This window comes from Petromyzon marinus, chromosome 7 (assembly GCF_048934315.1).
Source record: "Petromyzon marinus isolate PM22_M1 ecotype Great Lakes invasive population chromosome 7, UKy_Petmar_22M1.pri1.0, whole genome shotgun sequence".
NCBI classification, from domain to species: Eukaryota; Metazoa; Chordata; class Hyperoartia; order Petromyzontiformes; family Petromyzontidae; genus Petromyzon; species Petromyzon marinus.
Genome location: NC_133673.1, coordinates 5,261,345 through 5,281,574, shown reverse-complemented (window position 1 = coordinate 5,281,574; position 20,230 = coordinate 5,261,345). Strand labels below are relative to the sequence as shown.

Here is a 20,230-nt window from a genome sequence, read left to right as displayed (position 1 = left end):
AACTGAAATGAAGTGGACGAAAAATAGCGCAATCTCAAGCACAAGTTTCGATTTCAATGTATTTTCATTTGCTGTTCGTACGACTACACCGCATTGTGTGTGTTGTCTGCAATCACTGCCTTGCTGAGTAATTATCTTGAATTCCCCTTTGTAGTGGCACTCTGTGATGTACTTCATGGGAGGTATAAATAATTAAAACAGATGATGATGATGAGATTTATCCGGGCAGAATTTAAATCGCTGGCTCAGGGCCGCTAATGCAGACAAGCAATATGGTACTGCTCATTTGAGACAAGAGTCACTTAGGCTTGATTGTGAATTACACTGCGTGACCGGACTAGAAAAAAATGTGAATTGAGGTCACATCTTTACACAATAATGTTTGTTATCCTGGCTTCAATAGAACAAAAAAATCAAGCTCTAGATTTTACTTTGTAATTTACAAAGTATGCTCGTGTTTTTAAACACGTTATGAACGTCTGTTGCGCCTTGTTGCTTCGGAAACCTTTCACGGATGAATTTTGAAATCGAGACAGCCATGAAAATTATTATTAAATTACCGCCGCCTTCAAACTTGTGGATGTAGCAATTCCCGGCGGTTTATAACACGCCGTCACGAATATCGGAGCCGCTGATGCGAGCCGGCTGGAAACATTCACTTTGTGACGAATTGTTATGTTGTCGCTGTGAATCTGACAGTATCTGTCTGCGAAGCGGCGCCATCGTTCAATCGCATGCACGATCGCTTCGCACCGAGGAGCAATTGACAACGGCCACTGCCCAATTTGCCCCCATAGGCATTCCTGCGAAATTCCGTGCGTTGATTCATTAGAGTTTTCCGCACGCATCGCCGGCGCGAATTGCTTGTTTTTTGAAAGTGTTGAGTGTGCAGCGGGGGAATTGCTCGCGCTTTCGAATGCCTTCGTTATTTGAAATTTCCCGTGCAAAATCCCACGGGCCTTTCTGTGACGGCAAAATAATGTCGGAATATAAGTCAACGCCATACAGAACATGAAACTTGTGTGTGTGTGTGTGTGACATCTGCATTGAAGGTCGATAAAATATTTATCCATTTGTGAGTGATGCTTGCCTGGCGCAATGGGGATCCTCGCGAGTAATCCCGAGGTTGCCGGTTCATTCTCTCAACGTCAGTACGACACTTGAAACGTTGGATAATTTTCTTACTCCACCTGCTCCCCCCCCCATCCCTGTCCACCCAGCTGTAATAAATGTGTACACCACAGTAAGTCGTCGCATGTGGTGGGGTTAAATATGGGGATTATCACCTATTGCAAGACCAAAATACAATCGACAGGAGCTCTCTCCAGCTCACTCTGTTGAAGGCCCTTATGCCCGCAGTGGTGTGAGCAAGTCATGGCAGGGGCTGCTCAATTACTTTCTGGGAAGACCGCAGTGGTTATCCTATGGAGACAATGGCCTCTCACGGGAATTGAAAATGTACACCGCTTTGCATGGGTTTCTCTACTCCATTGATCACAGATGCAAACTTATTCCCATTAGCGTCTTTGAGCCACCAGTGGAATTTCCACATTTCTACGTGCGAGGCCATATCACTTTCATTCTACTGCCATCGATGACCTCCCAATGAGTGCTCCGCATTTTATGAACCCAGAGGCATGCTGATTGGCCGAGTCGACGCCCCAATGGGATTTGATCAAGCGCTTCCAGTTGCAAGTTCGAATGCTCTAGCGCAGCACCAGCCAAACCGAAAATTAAGAATAATCCTGGCATTAGCATGGGATTTAATTTGGAGAGCACAACACCGCGATCTCCAGAACTCCTGCAAGCACGTGCGGTGGGTCCGTGCGGGCTATTAAATACGCTCCCGTGGGCTTTCGGCTCGCGCAACGGAGTCGCGGAGATTACGGTGACAACCTCTGAACCGGGCATTCCCCCGCGAGAGCATAAAAGCCTCAAAATGACAACACGTTTTGTCATTCGCCTCCGCGCTAGCTGTGGTTATGACTTTATGATTGTGGCTGTCGCTCCCAGTTGAATGTGGTTTCGCTGTAATTCGCGCCGACTCCGCTGCGCTCTGCTGGGATCTGCAATTTAATTTTTTTCTCGCGCCGTTCGAGCCGCAGCTTAACGGAGTTCAATTGAGACCCGCGGTGTTTCGGGGGAGCAAAAATAAACGGGCGAACCAGTTGCTCCGCTTCCCGCAGTGGATTCGCCAGCTTTCAGGTGAGCCCCGCGCGTTCTGTGTTGCGCGGCGATTGATGGCGTTCCGCTTAACGTCCGTGAAATCTGTTCACTGCACTCCAGGTTGCCACGCTTCAACGACCCTCTCATTTCTTCCCGGTTATTATGATTTGTTGTTATTAATTATGACGCGCGTTTACCTAGGGAAGTCTCCCCGAGTCTCGGGACTTACTTTTTGTTGTTGTTGTTGTTGTTGTTGTCGCAAGAAGGCCCTGCCAATACTTCGTAGTGGAGGGCGATGGTGTTGTTCTGTGTAATCTCAATTGAAGTATTTGCAAAGCAATTATTATTATTCTTGATTTGAAGCTTTCGTGACTGCAGGAATCCATACTCTTTGGTTCTTTCGGTAATGTCACGTGGGTAGAAAAAATCATAGATCACGACGTTTTGATCGCCACACAGGCAATCGTCCTCTCCCACCTGAGGACGATTGCTTGTGTGGCGATCGATGCATCGTCGCCTATTGCACGTGTTAGTTTAACTATGGGAAGAAAGCGATGAGCCCGGAGGAAACCCACGCTGAACAGGGAGAGAACACACAATTTCCACAAGCAAAAATATGCCCAAGTTGTAAATCGAACCCAGGGACTTGGTGCTGTGAAGCATGAGTGTCATCATTGCGCCAATCTGCCACCCACAATAATAATAATAATACTCACTACGTGTTATGGTCGGGTGTGCACAGTTGGGTAATGGTTTAAGCCATCATGAAATGTTCCGAATAATCTATTTTTCAAGAGTTTCTCATCTCCTCCGTGCCGCACTCTGGGCAAATGGGGGTTTGGGGATCTTCCGTGCAGTGTTATGGCCGCTATTTACCCGCAAACAATCTGGCTGCCCCGGTTACAGCAAGTTGGTTCAGTTCCCTACGGGGTGGATGTACAGCACGGTGATCAGCCCACTCAACACTGACTTGAGCCAAAACTGCCCGGTGATTGATGTGCTTCCCGCATGATATGCTGTAAACATACAATGGCTATTAAGGGTCCTGTGACTTTAGTCACTGGAGTGCATATCACGCATTAATCATTGTGGAGAGTGCCAGCAACAAAATACATCAGCAATATGTGTCCCTCAACATCCCATTGGCCGCACAGCCTTCTGGGAGTGCATCATCTTCTCAGCAGCATTGGTTTAATACAAGCAAAGTCTGGACCGGTTTTGAGGGTCAGTGTCTCAGCAGCAGCGTTGAGGCTTGCATAAACCAATGCTGATGAAGTGTATGATCTTTTAAAGACTAGCAGCCTTTCTGTTAGCAATTGATAATTTCATTTATAGCCATATAGATCCGACATCCATGACAACAAAGGTTACATTGCTTTACGATAGATCTGAATGGATTATTTGTCTCGTGAAATCACGCTGATCGCACAATCGGGATAAAAGTAGGGGGGGGGGGGGAGGAAACGGAGCTTGTCCCATGTCAATCAACTGCCCTGTAATTCTGAACCACATTGCTCATTCTGATCGTTTATCCGCTCCGTTCAAACATGCGCAACGTGTCCACCAGAAAACCTTTCCTGGAACAAAAGTGTTCTCATTTTTAGGCAAGAAGCATGAGGAGTGCTAATCTCAGGCAGGAGTCTTCATAGAGAGTGATGCAAATGCAGCATTCCCACGATTGTGCCAAACTCTCCATACGACAATCACCGTTGATTTTGACAAAGTGGTGCTGCTCACACTTTATTGAGCCTGAAGGTGATGGCGACGTGAGCCTGCGCTCGACTTAGATTTTAACTCATGGCTCCGACTGTGAGTCTGGCGCTCTAACTACACGCGACCTTCTTCTTTGATTCTTTCGGTAAAGTCACGTAGAATGAGAATAAAATAATAAAATAAAATAAGACAATAAAATTCTCACAAAAAACTGTCGACAGTTTTGTTACTTCACCTGAAGAGGGCTACTTGTGTTGTGGCCGAAACGTCGTGAGAATTTTATTGTCTTATTTTATTCTATTTTTTTATTCTCATTCAACGTGACTTTACCGAAAGAACCAAAGAAGGTGAATCCTTGCAGTCACGAAAGCTTTAAATCGAAATTTTACACGCAACCTCTCAAGACTTCCCATTTTAAAATGTATTCTCAAGCTCTGAGTGGATTCAAAGCGCATCCCCTTTGTCCCATATCTCTTGCCCTGCAGAAGAAGCCATTGATTAAAAAAAGCACATGCTCTCCTACGCATTTGTTCCGCTACGAGGCAGTGTCAATGCTGTCCGCGAAAAGACCTGGACATCGCTGGCTCGTTTGCTTTTTACCCATACGCAACCATCGCTACGGGCCTGCGTTGCAAGTGCCAGCCACGTGGCCACTTCTTGCTTATTTATTTTGAAATGGCAATCGCGCCGCGACAGCTGCATCCCAAAGTCCACTCTAAGCCACGTAAACTCAGGGAGCAATACATCGAGCGCACATTGAGCGGCGGGGAGGGCCCATGTGGCCGTGACGTGTACGTCCGCCGGCCTGTTGGGAGATTGGGGAGGTTGGGGTGATTTATGGCGGCAGGAGGATGAGGATGAGGAGTTGGAGGGCGGGAGGCAGCTGTATAATGAATGGACCCATTCGCAATAGTGGCCCGGCCATGTGCTCCGCATGCGTAGGGATGGATTGTTGTGTGACACGAGATGCCGTGCGCGTGAATTACCGCGGTGAAAACGCCGCCCTGCAATCTCTTGCACCGCGCCACTGCTCGAGGAAGCGCCTCCACTCGAGGAGAGCTCCAGAGATCTGCTTCGAAGGAGGGAATTTTGGCCTTCTCTTCCACGCTGGCCATCCCTTCGCTCGCCACGCAAAGCCAGCGACGGGCCGTTCTGCGCCAAACGTGTGACCTCTTGCGACAGAACTCGCACACACCGCTGTTGCTGCCGCACCGACGTGTCCAGTGGTTTGTTTAATCCACGGATCACGGCGGCGGTAGGGGGGCACGGGGGTGGCGCCGTTCCTTTGAGGGTGGGGACGCAGTCCACTTAAGGGCTGAACGATTAATCGATTTGAAATCGCAATTTGAAACAATGCGATTAGCAAATCGCAAAGGCTGCGATTTCTTGCAATTTGAAAAGTCCTATTACTTTTTGATTGGAATTGTTTATTTTTTTATTATTATTACAACTTTATTTATTTAACTTAATAATTGTTGATTGTTCTATTTCAATAAAACATTTTTTTTATAAATACATGTTGGAAGAAATTCATATATTTTAAGTTCTCATCCTTGCATTGGAATATATAGAGCAGTTCATATTGTTGACGGTATCACGTGGTAATGCTCCATCACCTGTTTTAAATCTATTACACAGTGAATATTGAACTGAAGCTTGACTTAAAAAAATAATAATCGCAAACCAAATCGCAGTCGCAATATCTGTCAGAAAATTCGCAGTTAGATATTTTCCCCAAATCGTTCAGCCCCTAGTCCACTTCGAACGTCCGAACGCCAGGAGTCTTGGAACAATGTGGAGTACCCACACTTTACCCCACCACACGCTCACTACAGATCGACTGTGGGCGTAACCAAGGTCTGCTTGTGTCTGGTCGGAGGTGGATGTAAGCAATGCGCCTCACTTTTGCAACGTCCACGCAGCTGGAGTATTGAACAGAACTGGCGACCTCTGAATTGCAACTCACACCACGGCTTGAACCCTCCTCCCTGCTTCCTGTCATGAATTGATATCTTAAACTTTTCACGTGACGTTTATATTAGCGTGCCAGTGTGTCCATGCTCACATGAATGGGGGCCAGCGCTCCTCTCTGATGACAGCCCAATATCCCGCATTGCTGCGATCCATGGTGCCGGCTTACCTTGCAGGACGAAGCACTGTTGACTTTCCACAAAGAAGGACCCATTTAATCCAACGGATGGGCCCAATTGACACCGCCTTCACCTCCGACCAATTCAAGCAGCATTCACACACACACGACCCTCCGATTGCCCGACCAGCGCGCCCTGGCCGTAATTTCACTCGGCCCAAAAGTCTGTCGTGGTCGTCTTCGAACGGACGCCACAAAGCAGCAGCGGCTACAGACTCGGAACGTCGTTGGCAGTGCTGGATGAAGCTAGGTGCAGGGTCTGTAGAATATGTTATGAAGGGACCCTGAATATTAAAAAAACACGTAAATATTCAAACACGAATTTTTAACTTGCACAGTAAAGTAATTTGTATTTTCTCATTTGTTATAAAGCCAGATAATACGAGAAATCGCTCACCTTAAACACCCAGTCGTTTATAAAAAAAGTTGAAGGCAGTATAGTACTATAGTAATAGTGCAGAATCACTGAACCGGAATTGATAGCATGAAAGCATTTAGCGCGGGGCCCTTGAAAGTGCGGGGCCTGTAGCTACTACATGTGTAGCTGCTTTTGCTACCGGAATAATCCGGCATTAGTCGTTGGTGACATCTTCGGCTAGCGCATTCGCGCCCCCAGCCTGGTCCGCGCCCCTCAGTGCCAGCGCCGCACAGAGAGCGGGCGTCTCTTCCCCGAGAGATTTGTCTGCACGGGAGCCCCCCTAACCCCCCTCTCCCTCCCACGCGCGCTGACCGACGACCTTCGGTTCAAGTGGCGTGATAGGCGATGGGGCGAAGGGGTCGACGGATCGCTCGCGCGCGGCCCAGACACATGACATGACGGAGATATTGCGGTTGTCAGCGGCCGGGGCGGGCCGGGCGGGCGTGCGGCTTGGTCGGTGAGGAGGGAAGAAGGGAGGGAGCGGTGGTGCGGGACAGGGAGAGAAGTAGGAGGAGAGGGGTGGAGGAGGAGAGGGAGGAGGAGGAGGAGGAGGGGGAGGAGGAGGAGGGGGAGGAGGGGGAAGGGCAAACGAAAAAATAATAATACATCGAGAAGGCCAACTTGCCCCTTCTGACCGAGGGTGCTTGGAGCAGTTGGAAACCATCCGTCATCGAGAAGTACTTAAACAATCATCCTCTTCTCCTGGGGGCGATCCTGTGGGGGGGGGGGGGGGTGGGGGGTGGTGGCGCCCTAGGTAATGATGAGAAAACGGGGAGCGCTTTTGGCCTCTTAACTCGGAAAAAATCCAAATCTCTTCACGTCTTCCAACTTCAGCTTCTCATACGAATAAGTAACTACGCAAAGACAAAGTTAACTTCGGTGCCTGTTCTCATCCCTGCCGCTGGTCCTAAGCCAGCAGTTGTATTTACACATTCCTGCGGTGGAGGTTATCTTATCCATAAAACAACAACTGCTGGCTCCCCACAAAGCAATGCCTATTTTATTGCTACTGGTGAGATGATGGGCTGATGCAACCGCCAATAGGGATTTGAGCTCAAACTGCGGTGCACACCCAGCGCGTTAACGTATGTACATTGAACTTCTTCTTTCGCACCATACGTAGCCAACCGTGCTAATCGGAGGTGCCGACTTTACCCAAATGAATAGGTTACTTTATATGCAGTAGCATCTGGCAGCCCAGCAGCATTTGTTTTACATGCCTGACTCTGCTGATGCGACCTAGAAGGGTTAAAACCAGTCCAGAGCTTCCACGCTTAAACAAATGCTGCTTGGTAATATTTGTGTGGAAAGCCAATTAGGCTAAAGGGCGAACAAATATGTGTGTATATATATACAGTACTGTGTGTGGAGACACAAAGCAGAGTTCTGCTGTATTTCCCCTTACCCATAATGCTCCATTGGCAACGTGTAACGCATTCGTTCGCCGGATTGAAAATGTAACATTTAGGCTCAGCACCGTTGAATCCCGATGTGGGGCCAACGTTCATATCCATAGTTTTTAAAAACAACAAAGTTTAACATAAACGCCTGCCTCCCACCCTCCCTCCCCACAATTTGGGGACAAAAATTAGAAATGTTTTAATTCATCGCCCTGCAAAATATTCACGGGGAAATGCTCACAGAGACAGGCTGTACATTTGGTTTGACGTTTTCCGCCCAAATTATGGGCGGGTCCAAAACCCACAAGGTTAGGGCCAGGGCTTTTAAAACCCGGTGTCATATTTAGATTGATCATCCTTCAGAATCTCCAGATAAGAACATTAATACACCTGGGTTAGGAATGACAAAGTGAAACGTTTTTCTCTCAGTTTTTAGGCAGTCATTTTTTTTTAATATAACGGTTTGTAAGATTTGTAGTCACTTGGCTGGGCAATTACAACGACGGCCAGGAACGGAAGACAACGGGAAAAGCCTTGGCCCAACAGTGGGAAGTTAGAGGATTACAACAACCAGAGTCATATACTCAACTATATTTGTGCCCAATTTCAGCGTCATAATCCCTAAAATAACATTATAAAAATGAATTACTTGCTCACAACTGGCCGGACGGATGCATTGTGCGCTGTGCTGCTACGTATAATCCGACCGCCCGTTTCTGCAGTTTCGTTCGGAGGTTAACTGAGCCCATGAATCCCTACGGAGTCAATAAAATATGGGACGTCAACAGCGGCCATCCTGTGGTGAGCCCAGCCCACGGACACGCTTGGACTTGACTCTCACTCTTAGTGGGTATTGTTACCATATTTTCAGATAGGGGCGCCACAGTGGCGAGATGTTAACTACCTCGCCTGGTATGCAGGAGCTCGTGGGTTTTATCCCGACACTGACGCCTGTTGTATATTTGGAGTTTGCGCGTTCTCACCGTGGTCGCATGGATTCTTCTCCGGGTCCTCCGGGTTTCTCCCTTCACATTTAGAAACATGCGTTTGGAGTATTTGGATGCAATACATTTGTGGCCAAGTCGCTTCTGCAAAAGAGCAATATACCACAGTGAGCCTTACCTGGTAAATAAATAAATAAAGCTTCGCTTATCGTTTAATCAATTGGCTGTTGAGCGTGTTGGCAATGTGCTCACATGCATGCGATGATTTTTGGATGAATACCTGCTCTGAGAATCAAAGTCAAAACATAGATTTGGTTTGAGTGCAATGCGATAAACATTACTCCCGAGTTGCAGAGCGGCAGGTCACGAGCGGTGGGATAAAATGTCGGTACTCCTACTAACTCCTCCAAATTATCGCCCCAGTGGAGAGTAGGCCAAATAACCTCGAGATGGGCGATCTACAGCTCGCTTGATTTTTGGCCCCTTCTACCAGCAGTGGTGTTAGCAAGCCATTGCCAGGCTGCACCTTTACCTTTTATGATATCCAAACATGTGTTGGGCGTATCAAACGGCACTGCGATATATGTTTTTGTGCAGGGGCGTCTGCGAGGTGAGTTGCGATGATTGCCTCAGTTTACATTCCGGTTAACGGGAGCAAAGAAACCTCTAGGAATGAGAAGGTAACAATTAGATCAAGGATTATACATCATTGCGTGGCTCCTTGAGTGCGAGGTGGGGGGGGTGTGAATCTTCACTTGCCGTCTCATCTCTTGTTGAGGCCCGCAAATCAGAAGTGGAAGTTTCACATTCGTCCGATTCCGGGTCGCCCTTGCCATGCGAGGCGTTGCCGTTTCATGCATCAACATTGGTTCATTTAATCTCCTGGTTGCATAAAGGACGCATACTTCCATACACGTTGTGAGTCAAGCGCTCGATCCACGGCGCCACCAGGTGTAAAAACAATGTTCAGCTCTTTGCCAGTCCACCGCTGGATGAAGGCCTCCACGTGTCTACCGCGTCAGTCCTGGGGGTAGTTTGAACATACTTCACCCACGCTAGTCAGTGCGCATTGGTGGAGGCGGGAGGGGGCCCGGACCGGGAGTCGAACTCGGGTGGCCGGACTCTTGCGTCAGTGCAGTGCTCACCTCTGCGACGGACACCGCTCCGCCGGATTTCAAAATACGTGAAGGTTTTCTCCGATGTTGACCTTCACGTGGCGTCGTCAGGCCCTTACAATAACTCTCTCTCTCTCTGTCTCGGAGACTTAACAAGGCAGACCGGACTCAAGACATGTGCACAAATAACTTTTATTTCAATAACAAATCGTCTTTATTTTTATAAAACAAAAAAAAAATAACTTTCAAATGTTTCTCCTTTTTTGGTTGCGGCTTTGGAAAATTATTTTTCTTCTCTGATTTTAGGAAAATAATGTCACTGTTGGCCTTGCTTATTTTTACAGTTAACTGTCAAGTTCACTGCCAATTGACTTCTTTTTTTTGTAGTAAGTCCAATAGAGCTGTATTAGCATAATGAAGTGTGCTCGATACATATTACATTACAGTTGCCCTAGAGCTAAATTAAATTTACCCATGTAATCCCTGGCAACAGGCACCGGATGAATGTAACATGTGTGTGTGTGTCTATATATAGTGTATATATATACATAGTGGGAGCGGGAGTGTAGCGGTTAGTGCGCTGCGCTATGAACCCGGTGACCCCAGTTCGATTTCCGCTCTCGGCCAATAACAGTGGCGATTATCGAAACGGGTCCCGGGCCTCCCCTAGGTCGACTCAGCCTCAATTGAGCAGCTGGTGCAGTGTATAAACATCGCCACTCGGGAGACAAAGGCGGCCGGGCGTGGTGCTGGCCACCCACCCCCCTCGGGTGCTGTGCCTGCCTTAATAGGTGCTCGCGAACAGTATTTGCCCCAAAAGTATGTTTAGGCTAAATGGGGGATCTTTGTCTTTGGTCTATATATACATACATACAATATACACAAGTCTAAAAGTCCACGTCTCCCTGCTCACACAAGCGTGGGTGTTACTCATCTCTGTTTGCAGCCCTGATCCAGTGGTGGAAACTCCACATTCCTATGGGAGCAGTCAGTCTCTCCATTGGACAGCCAGTGTAAACACACACACACACACATATGTTGTGGGTCATGTTCTCTGCCCACAATCCCTTTACAAGAAATTATATGTCTATTGAACTGATGGGATGTTACATTTGTGGAGATACCAGTTGCTCGTTCCTTACAATGATTTTCTGTTGGCATAACCTCTTTCTGATTGGTCAATGTTTGTGTATAAATTGAGGCTGGTGAAATGGGAAGTGGTTGTAGTAGAGCTCCTCTCCAGATGATGAGCATCAAGACATAGAGCCGGATCCCCAAAACCTGTCGAACTGCACTCAGAGGTTCTTCTCTACCGAGGCTGACAGCAAGACCCTGACTGCCCCTGGAATTCCACTCTCATCACACACCGCGTGTCATGAAATGTAATTGTCACAGTCAAAAGTGGTTTCACAACATTGCAAGTATACGTGCGCCTGTAAGACACCCATTATAAGAATGCCAATTTCATGAAGCATGCGAAATAACCACGAAATATGTTTTTGCAGCTGTGCTGTACAGCTCTCTGGATGTGGCTTCCCGGCTGAACGACACTTGCGGTAAAACGTGAACTATTTGTTTTTTTGACAAGAGCGCTCTTGATATTCGCCAGGTTGTCTCATCTCAAGCTTTTGATAGGGCACCCCCAGTGGCAGCTGTCCCTTTGGACACAATGTGACTCGGCGCCTTGCCTGCAAATGGCCATCATTAGCCCTGCCAGAGGGGTCGATGATCGCTCCGTATAATCCCGATAGATTACAATAATTTGCGATGTCATTTTGAAACTTGGCAAGAAAATGTTACCCTCACAGCGGCACACGATACCGCGACGGAAGTTTAAGGGATCTTTAACGTCCACAGTGAGGCAGACGCCGCGTGGCGGTGTGAGCGTTCTTGCACCCCGCAGTATTAATCAGGGTGGCTGCTGGATTCGAACCAAACGCGGGGACGGCTATGATCCAAAAACACACACCAGAGAGCTACATTAGCCACATTACGACGGCGATGTATTCCTAGACAATGTGTATTGTTTGACAATTTTACAAACCCATTATAACGTACGATGACTTTTGGTGCTGTTCAAATGAAAAAAAAAAGTCAAAATATCTCATGGCGCTGCGCAACTCTATTGGATGTTCCTTGATGACCAGTGAAAATTACACATTCCCATGGCCAGAGCCAGACTATACATATAATGACCTCTGGTTAATTGCAGGTGCATGGATTGATCAAAACAAATTGTTTCTTATGCACACGACACATGCATCGATTTGCGAATTTGAGAATCCATTATCTTTGGATCCTATATATTATATGTGACGTGGTATGTTTACTCAGAACCCTGCAGCCACTAGAGGCACTACATTGATGATGATGATGTAAGAAAAAATTAACTCCAAAGACATGTTGACATTGAACTGTTACAATTCATCGAATCCCTAGGAGGGATTAAACGTTGCATGCCCAGTACTTATATTACCACAAATTCTACCTAAATTCCACACTCTATTGATACATTTCGCTGTTAGGAATTAACTTTCTACACATACACGCGCATCAGCGGTGATTTTATTGTCGTGTGTGCATGTATGTTGAGCTTATTTCGCACCGTACGTAGCCAACCGTGCTGATCGAAGGTGTCGGGGAAGGACTACAAACTAAACACAAAAATCAGTTCTAAAGAAATACGTTTTCAATCTTGATTTTAAAAGTGCATAGCTCCAGGGGCTTCCTGATATCGGAAGAGCGTTCCAGACGGCCGCAGAAGCGCATCTGAAAGCAACGCGCAATGCAATAACCGCCTCTGCGAGGATGGCCAGAGTTTGTGACGGTTTCTGCTCCTTGACGATACCAGAAAGGTATCATCGTGGTTAATTTGTGGCGAGCACTTTATGTGTACAGATTGCGTCGTTTTACAGACACACGGAAACAAATGTATCGTTCGGTTTAGATGAGAAAACGTCGAATGGAACGTTTGAAAATACGTTAGCCTGTCGATGACAGAAGTCCAATTTGCACTTTGAATAAGTAAAGAGCATTAATTCTCAGTCCTTAAACTGAAAACGTGTCTTTCAGCGATACGGTGATTCACTTACATAAAATGTTAGATTAATTATTTTCTAAGTGCTCCTGACAATTTTACCGTTTTATTTATTTTCACTACGGACGTGGAAGTAGGATTTTGTGTTTGTTGACGCAGCGGATTCTAAATGCTGCCCGAGAGCGAAAACGTGTGCCATGTCAATAAACAGTCACGCGCACACGCAGGTCTGCGCACACACCATAAACACCTGCCCCGCTCCCCATGGCTCTAACTCATGACACACACGGAGGTGTGCAGTGTAAATCAGCGCACACACAGAGAGAGAGGCGTGCTGCTTCATCCGCGCAGTGACTCGAACAGCTACAACGAGCAGAGCGACGCTGTAAGTGAACGTGCGCAGCAGTTCCTTTCGTCAATCCACAGCTGGATGAGAGGTAGTGAGGCTCGCACTGCCGAGCCGGCTGTAGTGGGTGGGTGGGGGGGTTAGCCAATCTTCACCGTAATAGAGGTTTTTTTTGGGTTAGATCGCGTAAATATATAAATGTTGTGTCATTAAAACCCGCCACCACCCGACACAGCCAACCAGTAAGGGTTGTCACGTAAACAGAACGTGGACAATTCCTCACTAGTACAGCACACCCGGTGTGTTGGAGAGCCAAGCCACAACATTTACAATCTGAGTACGACGTTTCGCCAGTAATTACAACCAGTTTCATCAGGCGACAGCCAGATTTGTGGAGAAGTCCACCTGTTTCGTTCCTTCTATAGAGGCGTAGACGTGTTGGTCAGTGAGTCCCGGTGAACGCAGGTAGCAGCAGACGCGCGAGCATAGTACGGTACAACAACCATGGACCGTTGATTGCTTTGTCGTCCACGGGTCGCGTCGAATCAGAAGGTGAAAATGTAGATTTGAAATGGGGATTGGCTCAGCCCGCCGTCCCCTCTGTTGCCCATAGAATGAGCACTTCAGTGCGGAATCAACACTGGCTGTGTTATAAAAAAACATTTTTACCTTCACCGTAGAAATGTGGAATTTCCACCGCTGGCTCCGGGCGGCCAACAGAGGCGGGAAGTTCCTGATACACGTTTGAACGGAGAAACGGCGTGAACTTGTGCTTTTTTGATTCAAGATTTAAAGCTTTCGTGACTGCAAGGATCCATACTCTTTGGTTCTATTCGGTAAAGTCACGTAGGTAAAAAATAAAACAACAAAAATCACGACGTTTCGGCCACTTGTGTTGTGATTTTTGTTGTTTTATTTTTTACCTACGTGACTTTACCGAATAGAACCAAAGAGTTTGTGCTTTTTGATTCAACGACGGGGGCAATTTGCACAACAATTAAAATGCTCCACTATACCAGGGTACACGCTTCGTGTCTTGTGTTTACATGCCTTTGGTAATTCAGGGCATGAACAGCAACAGGTCGATGCATTTCCCACGAGCGGCATTCTCAAGGCTGCAGCGGCATCAGGCGATGCCGCTCGCGCGTGTGTGTGCGTGCACGTACGTAGCTCGCACTATGCGTGTGCCGCATTCAAGGGGAAACAAAGCAATTATAAATGAATAGAGCCACCTTGAACCGCTTTGTATAAACAAGGAAAATGCATTACCATGCACTCCGCAAAAAAAAAAAGGTGCAGCACTTTAGCAAATGTGTTTCTGCCCGCCCAGTTATTTTAACTGCGCGCTTCCCGTGGGGTTTCTTCGGAACCTTTCGCTAGCCCCCGGTAATTATCGGCGCCGGCGAATTGCCCTAATTGATTTTGTAAATGGGGGGTTGAGCGTTCTTCGGCCGGGATGGAGGGACGACGAACTTAAAATAGCGCACGGACAAGCTCAACGGCGAGTTGAGTTTCGCGGCGAGAGCGCGTTCGAATTTTGCGTCGCCACGCGGAGGACCCGCCGCGGTTCGAACGCGCCTCTGTAATCCAAGCAGGGCAACAGAATAGAACCCCGACGCCACGGTTGCCGAACGATTTGAAACGGAAACACAAGAAGCACTGCGCGCCTATCAAGTGCCGGTTTCTGTTAACCTCGCTCGCCCGCTCGCTCGCTCCTCTTCACCCACGGTCCCAGCGACAACACGAAAAATGGGAGAGAAAAAAATATTTTGTACATACTTACAGCAAATAATTGGACAACCACTTTTTGTTTTTATTAAACTTTAAAATTCCTGTACGCATCCCCTGCGTCTACTTTTATAGCATAAAGCGCGGACAACGGGGTTTCGAGTTAAGCACTTAAAATATGTTTTTTTTTTTCAGCGAAATATTTAAAACGGCGCGGTTCTTACTCGTCAGACCGTGAAAAAATAAGGAGGGGGGCACATTTGCATATAACAACCTTCCGCACACCCAAAGCACTGCATGCGTGGCGAACGTGTCTCGTGTTTAAAAAGAAAAAAAATACGAATTTAACTTCGGAATTTTTTTTATATATACTGGACATACGCCACCAACACTGTGTTAGTACGAGAGCAAGAAAAAAACCCACATCCTTGCCAAGCAAAAGAATCTAAAAATAAAACGGAAACCTTTAAACTTAAACCTTCCACCGCTCCCAAATGCAAACACATCACATCACTAAATATTTTTTCGTCTAATTCCCCAAACCATGGGACTTGGACTTCTCAAAATGTCAGATTGAAGTCGTAGATTCTTTTTGTCAGTGTCTGGATCGTTTTTTTCCATCTCCACTCTTTGCCCCCTGCAGCCCCAACATTGTCCTTCTGGCTGCTGCAGCAGCAGCAGCAACAGCAGCCACAAGTGTCTACCGCCCGAGGAGCATTTCTTCAGAGAGCCAGGTGCTTCATTACTCAAAGAGAGACTTGCCACCTGTACGGCTGCCTTGCTTGAGTTCTGTGCGCGTGTGTGCGTGTGCACGTACGTAGCTCGCACTATGCATTCGAATGCCATTGTCGAGTTGGCAAGTCCGTCCGTTAAAGCTGTTGCCACGCATTTTCTCTTTGAAAAGTCAAAGTGCCTACTTCCTGTTTGGATGAGCGACGGAGAAGCGCTCCCAGGCTCGTTAGCTGTCGCTCAGACAGTGCTGAACAATTCCACACTTTCATGGTAGGGGCCATTCCTATCCCTACGACAGTCGCAGATGCATTCCTCACAAAGTGGTGACTCACTTTAATAGACCCTGGAAGGGATGATGGGCAGAGTTGACGACCAATGGGGATTTGAACTTGCAAACTTACGTCTGTTGGGTCAAGCGATCGAACCGTAGGACCACTTGGGCACACCATTTATAACAAATATCATCTATACGGCCACACATCTGATATTTGATTTTTTTTGTATGTAGTAACTTGGGTAAATATCAGCTCATAGTCCATTATCTAAACACTTGAGATCATTTTGAGAGTCACTGCGTATTTTGCTTGCAAAGCAAATCTACAAGTCCATGCTTATTTATTTATTTTCGCATACAAACAGCAAGTGATGTTGCAAATTTGGGATCTGGATTCCGCACTACATTGGCACGCAATCGCTAGCTCTCATTGCAAGCTGGTATCACTGGGTCTTTAACGTCCACGTTACAGCAAACGGAGCAGCAGGAGGAGGCTGCAATGAAGTCGCGGGGTGGGGGGAGGGGGTTGGGGGGGGCGTGAGCTGGAGGAAAACGATGGGCGACCGAGACCGGCAGCGTCGACAGCTCCCAGGAAATCAGCCACCGAGGGGAGGACGTGAAACTGGGCGCCGTGGTGGCGACATGTTATCCCACTCGCCTGGTAGGCAGGGGGTTCGTGGGTTCAATCCCGACCCCGTGGTCGCGTGGATTTTACTCCGTGTATAGTATGTGGGTGCTATGCGATTCCACATGATAAGCCACTTCGTTGAGATATCATTTGTGGCCAGGTCACTCCTGAAAAAGAGCTGTATAACTCAGTGGGCATTAACGAGTAAAATAAAAAAAAGTTTACTTTTTTAAACTGGGGGAAGGTATGACGGCATCAACTGTATTGGCCTTGATGACCTCTTGACCTTGAGTATGATGGTACAGGACTCGAAGCAAAAGAGGATGCTGGATTTATCTCATTTTTCTGAGCATGGTCCGAAGGTATAAACAATAAAAGACCACTTCGAAATATGTCAAACATCTCAAGAGTGACCTTCCTGAAATAGATAATCTGATTTAAGTCTTATTTGTATTATTATTATTTGGCGGAGTGGCGTTATGATTAGAGCACGTGACGTACGGTCAGAAGGTTGTACAGTCGGAAGTTCAAATCCGTGTTTTGGTTGGTCGATTTTTGCCCGTTATTATCATCCCCCCCAGGGTCAATAAAATGCTGGTGGGAACAGCGGTCATCCTCTCGACGTAAAAAACCTTGCCATAAGATTATGGAATTGACACCATTAGGTCAGGGCTGCCAATGGCAGTGAGCGATGCCCCACGTTCATTTCAGCAAGAGGACACTTTGACCTTCATTTAACACCACGACTCTGCCATAAACCCGAGCGCAGGGCATTGAAAAGAGTCAGTACTGCGGCAGGAACTCATTCTACATGAAAACAATCAAATGATCATTGCATGAAGGCACCCGCTGGCTCTGAACTCCACTACCGACCATGCCAGAGCTCTGTGACCCAGGGCAAAGTTGAGTTGCGGCTGCATCGATCGCAGCTGAGTGGCGGCACTGATGGTGGTTTCAAAGGGGGGCGAAGTAGGGTGGGTTGGGAGGCGGTAAGGGGCGGGGTGGGTTTGGAGGGGGTGGCGGGTGTCACTTCGTCACATGACCTCCCAGCGAATGTTGGCTGCAGCTGTAACTGCAGTTTGCTGCTGCTGCTGCTGCTGCGCGACCCATCGCGGTTACGTGGCCCAGGAGATGGAGGCGCTGTGCTCTTTCGCCTTCATGCGCAGCGCGGCGATGCTGGTGCTCTTGCGCTCGCACTCCACGCTCAGCGTGAACTCGTGGCCGTTGACCCCGGCGGCAGCGGCCGCGGCGGCCGCGGCGGCGGCGGCCGCGGCGGCCGCGGCCGCGTTCGAGATCCCCCCTCCGCCGCCCGACGCCCCGGACGGAGCCGTCCCTCCTCCTCCGCCCGCGCCGAGCCCCACGCCGTTGAAGAGGCTGCCGATTCCCGGCGGGGAGAGGCACGGTCCCGGCGAGGGCATGCCCACGAAGGCGTGGGCGTGGGCGTGCGCGTGGCGCGACATGCAGGACGGCGGGAGGGCGTCGTGCGGGGACATCATGCAGCTGGAGACCGGCGAGCCGCCGGCGCTGCTGCCGCCCACCCAGGACGCGTTCTGCAGCTGCGGAGGGAGGGGGTCGGATGGAGGGTTTGGGAGAGACGACGGGGCGATCGGTGAATGGGGACGGGGTGTGGGGGGTGGCGAACCATCCAACGGTCGGATAGACAATCGAGCGGATCGGTGAGACGTCAAAAGGGTGATTGGCGTGGCCGAATGGTGGACCGAGCGAATGGCCGAACGGAGGAGCTGAACAAACCATCGGAAAAAAGGAAAGTTTGAGCAAATATTACATTGTAAAAGTGAACCAATGACCAATCAATCAATTGAGCGAACAATGAAGCAGCAGCGTTGAACAATGCAGAAACAAACAATAACTTAAAGAAACATTCAATCATAGAAATACGAGTGAAACAATGCAAACGACTGATGAAACAATCACACGATGGAGAAGCAAAACAACTGATCAAATACACAAGCAAACAAACGCGTTGAACAAATAAACAAAGCAACGATCTTGCCAAAAATACTCAACACATTCGTCAACAATAACACTGATATAAAATAAAAAAACATAATCGTTTTTGGCAATGAAAGGGCCTTGCCTATTATTATTTATAAAAAAAAAACAAATTCCGTTTAAGTCCACAGTGGTATTGACCAAAGTGAGTTTTTTTTCTCTCTCTTCCTTGTGTGTCAATGACAACGCAGCAGCAGTAGCATCACCAAAAACATTGTTTCGTCAAAACATGCGTGTAAAACTGTGAACAATCGAAGAAAATAAAACAACAAACGCTCAAATAAATAAATGTGGGTGGACAAAAAAAAATCAACTCCTAAACACAAAATGGAAATCAGAAAATATTGCATGACCACGGTTGGATTCTCATTATGTGGTATCTATTTTTCAGACCCTGATGAGATGATGGGCTGTGTAGACTTCTAATGGGAAGTTAAACTTGCAACGTTAAGGACTGCAATTGGAGCAAGCCATCCACGATGCCATCTGGCCACACACTAGAATAGACTTTATTTACACACTCAGCATAATGCGCGTGAGTTGCCGTACATTACGCTTTGCATTATTTAATTTTGCCCACGTGAAACTACGATTGGAGTGAATAATTGCCAATCAGCAGGTTGCAAGTTCAAATCACGGTTGGGGAACCACAGCCAATCATCCTTCAGGGATTAATAGAGTGAGCACTGCTTTGTGGAATGTCAATAGTGGACATCCCATGGAGAGACCGGCCATTAGGAATTTTGACCACTGGCCCAGGGCCACTAGAGGCGATGAGTGCCACCTGAACATTGAGTTGTTTGTTCACTCGTGGAGAGATGTTAACTCCCTCGCCTGGTGTGGAGGAGGCCGTGGGTTTGAATCCGACCCTGACGCCTTTATATTTGGAGTTTTCGTGTATTTCTGCCCATGATCGCATGGATTTTTCTCCAGGTCCTATAGTTTTTGTTCCCTCCACATTTAGACTAAACGTGCATTTAGAGCATTTGGCTACGATAAATGTCCACGTGATAAGCCACTTCGTTGACCTGTCATTTGTGGCGAGGTTGCTTCTGAAAAAGAGCTGTATAGCTCAGTGGGCTTTACCTTGTAAAATAAAAAGTGTTTTAGTTTTATAGTTGATAAGCTGAGGGAGTGCTGCCTTGGTACAATTGTCTGCACACTGGACTTGCAATCCGCATGTCCACCGGTTTGATCTCCCGGCACAGAAGTTCAAACAATGGGCAACTGTCTGAGATTTCCCCGCATCTCTGTCCACCCACCCAGCAGTATAAACGGGTACACCACTAACATCGTTGTTTTTTTTTCCATCGCTCCCTTAACGGGCAACACAAAGATCCCCCAGTAAAGCCTTAGCAGACTGCTGGCCAACGGGTAACACACACACACGCGCACACGCGCACGTATCCATAGTATTATTATTACTCGTATTGACGCCGTTGCTATTTTTCTCTGCGGCGTGGTACTAACGGGTGCAGCAAAGCGAGGTGATGGGCAGGCAGTGCGTGGTGGGCAAAGTGTGTAACGTGCTCCAACCTCTTCCCAGACGTGGAAGAGAAGGCCAAAT

General features: G+C 47.7%; 1 protein-coding gene across 1 annotated transcript in view; it reads right to left on the bottom strand.

Annotated features, from left to right (window-relative positions):
- Positions 1-15,077: 15,077 nt before the first annotated feature.
- Positions 15,078-20,230, bottom strand: part of LOC116939871 (uncharacterized) — a 70,649-nt gene continuing 65,496 nt past the window's right edge. Inside the window, exon 4 of the mRNA XM_032948818.2 lies at positions 15,078-18,206. Coding sequence (XP_032804709.2) covers positions 17,766-18,206 — 441 coding nt within the window. The 3' untranslated portion in view covers positions 15,078-17,765. The remainder of the gene's footprint in view (positions 18,207-20,230) is intronic.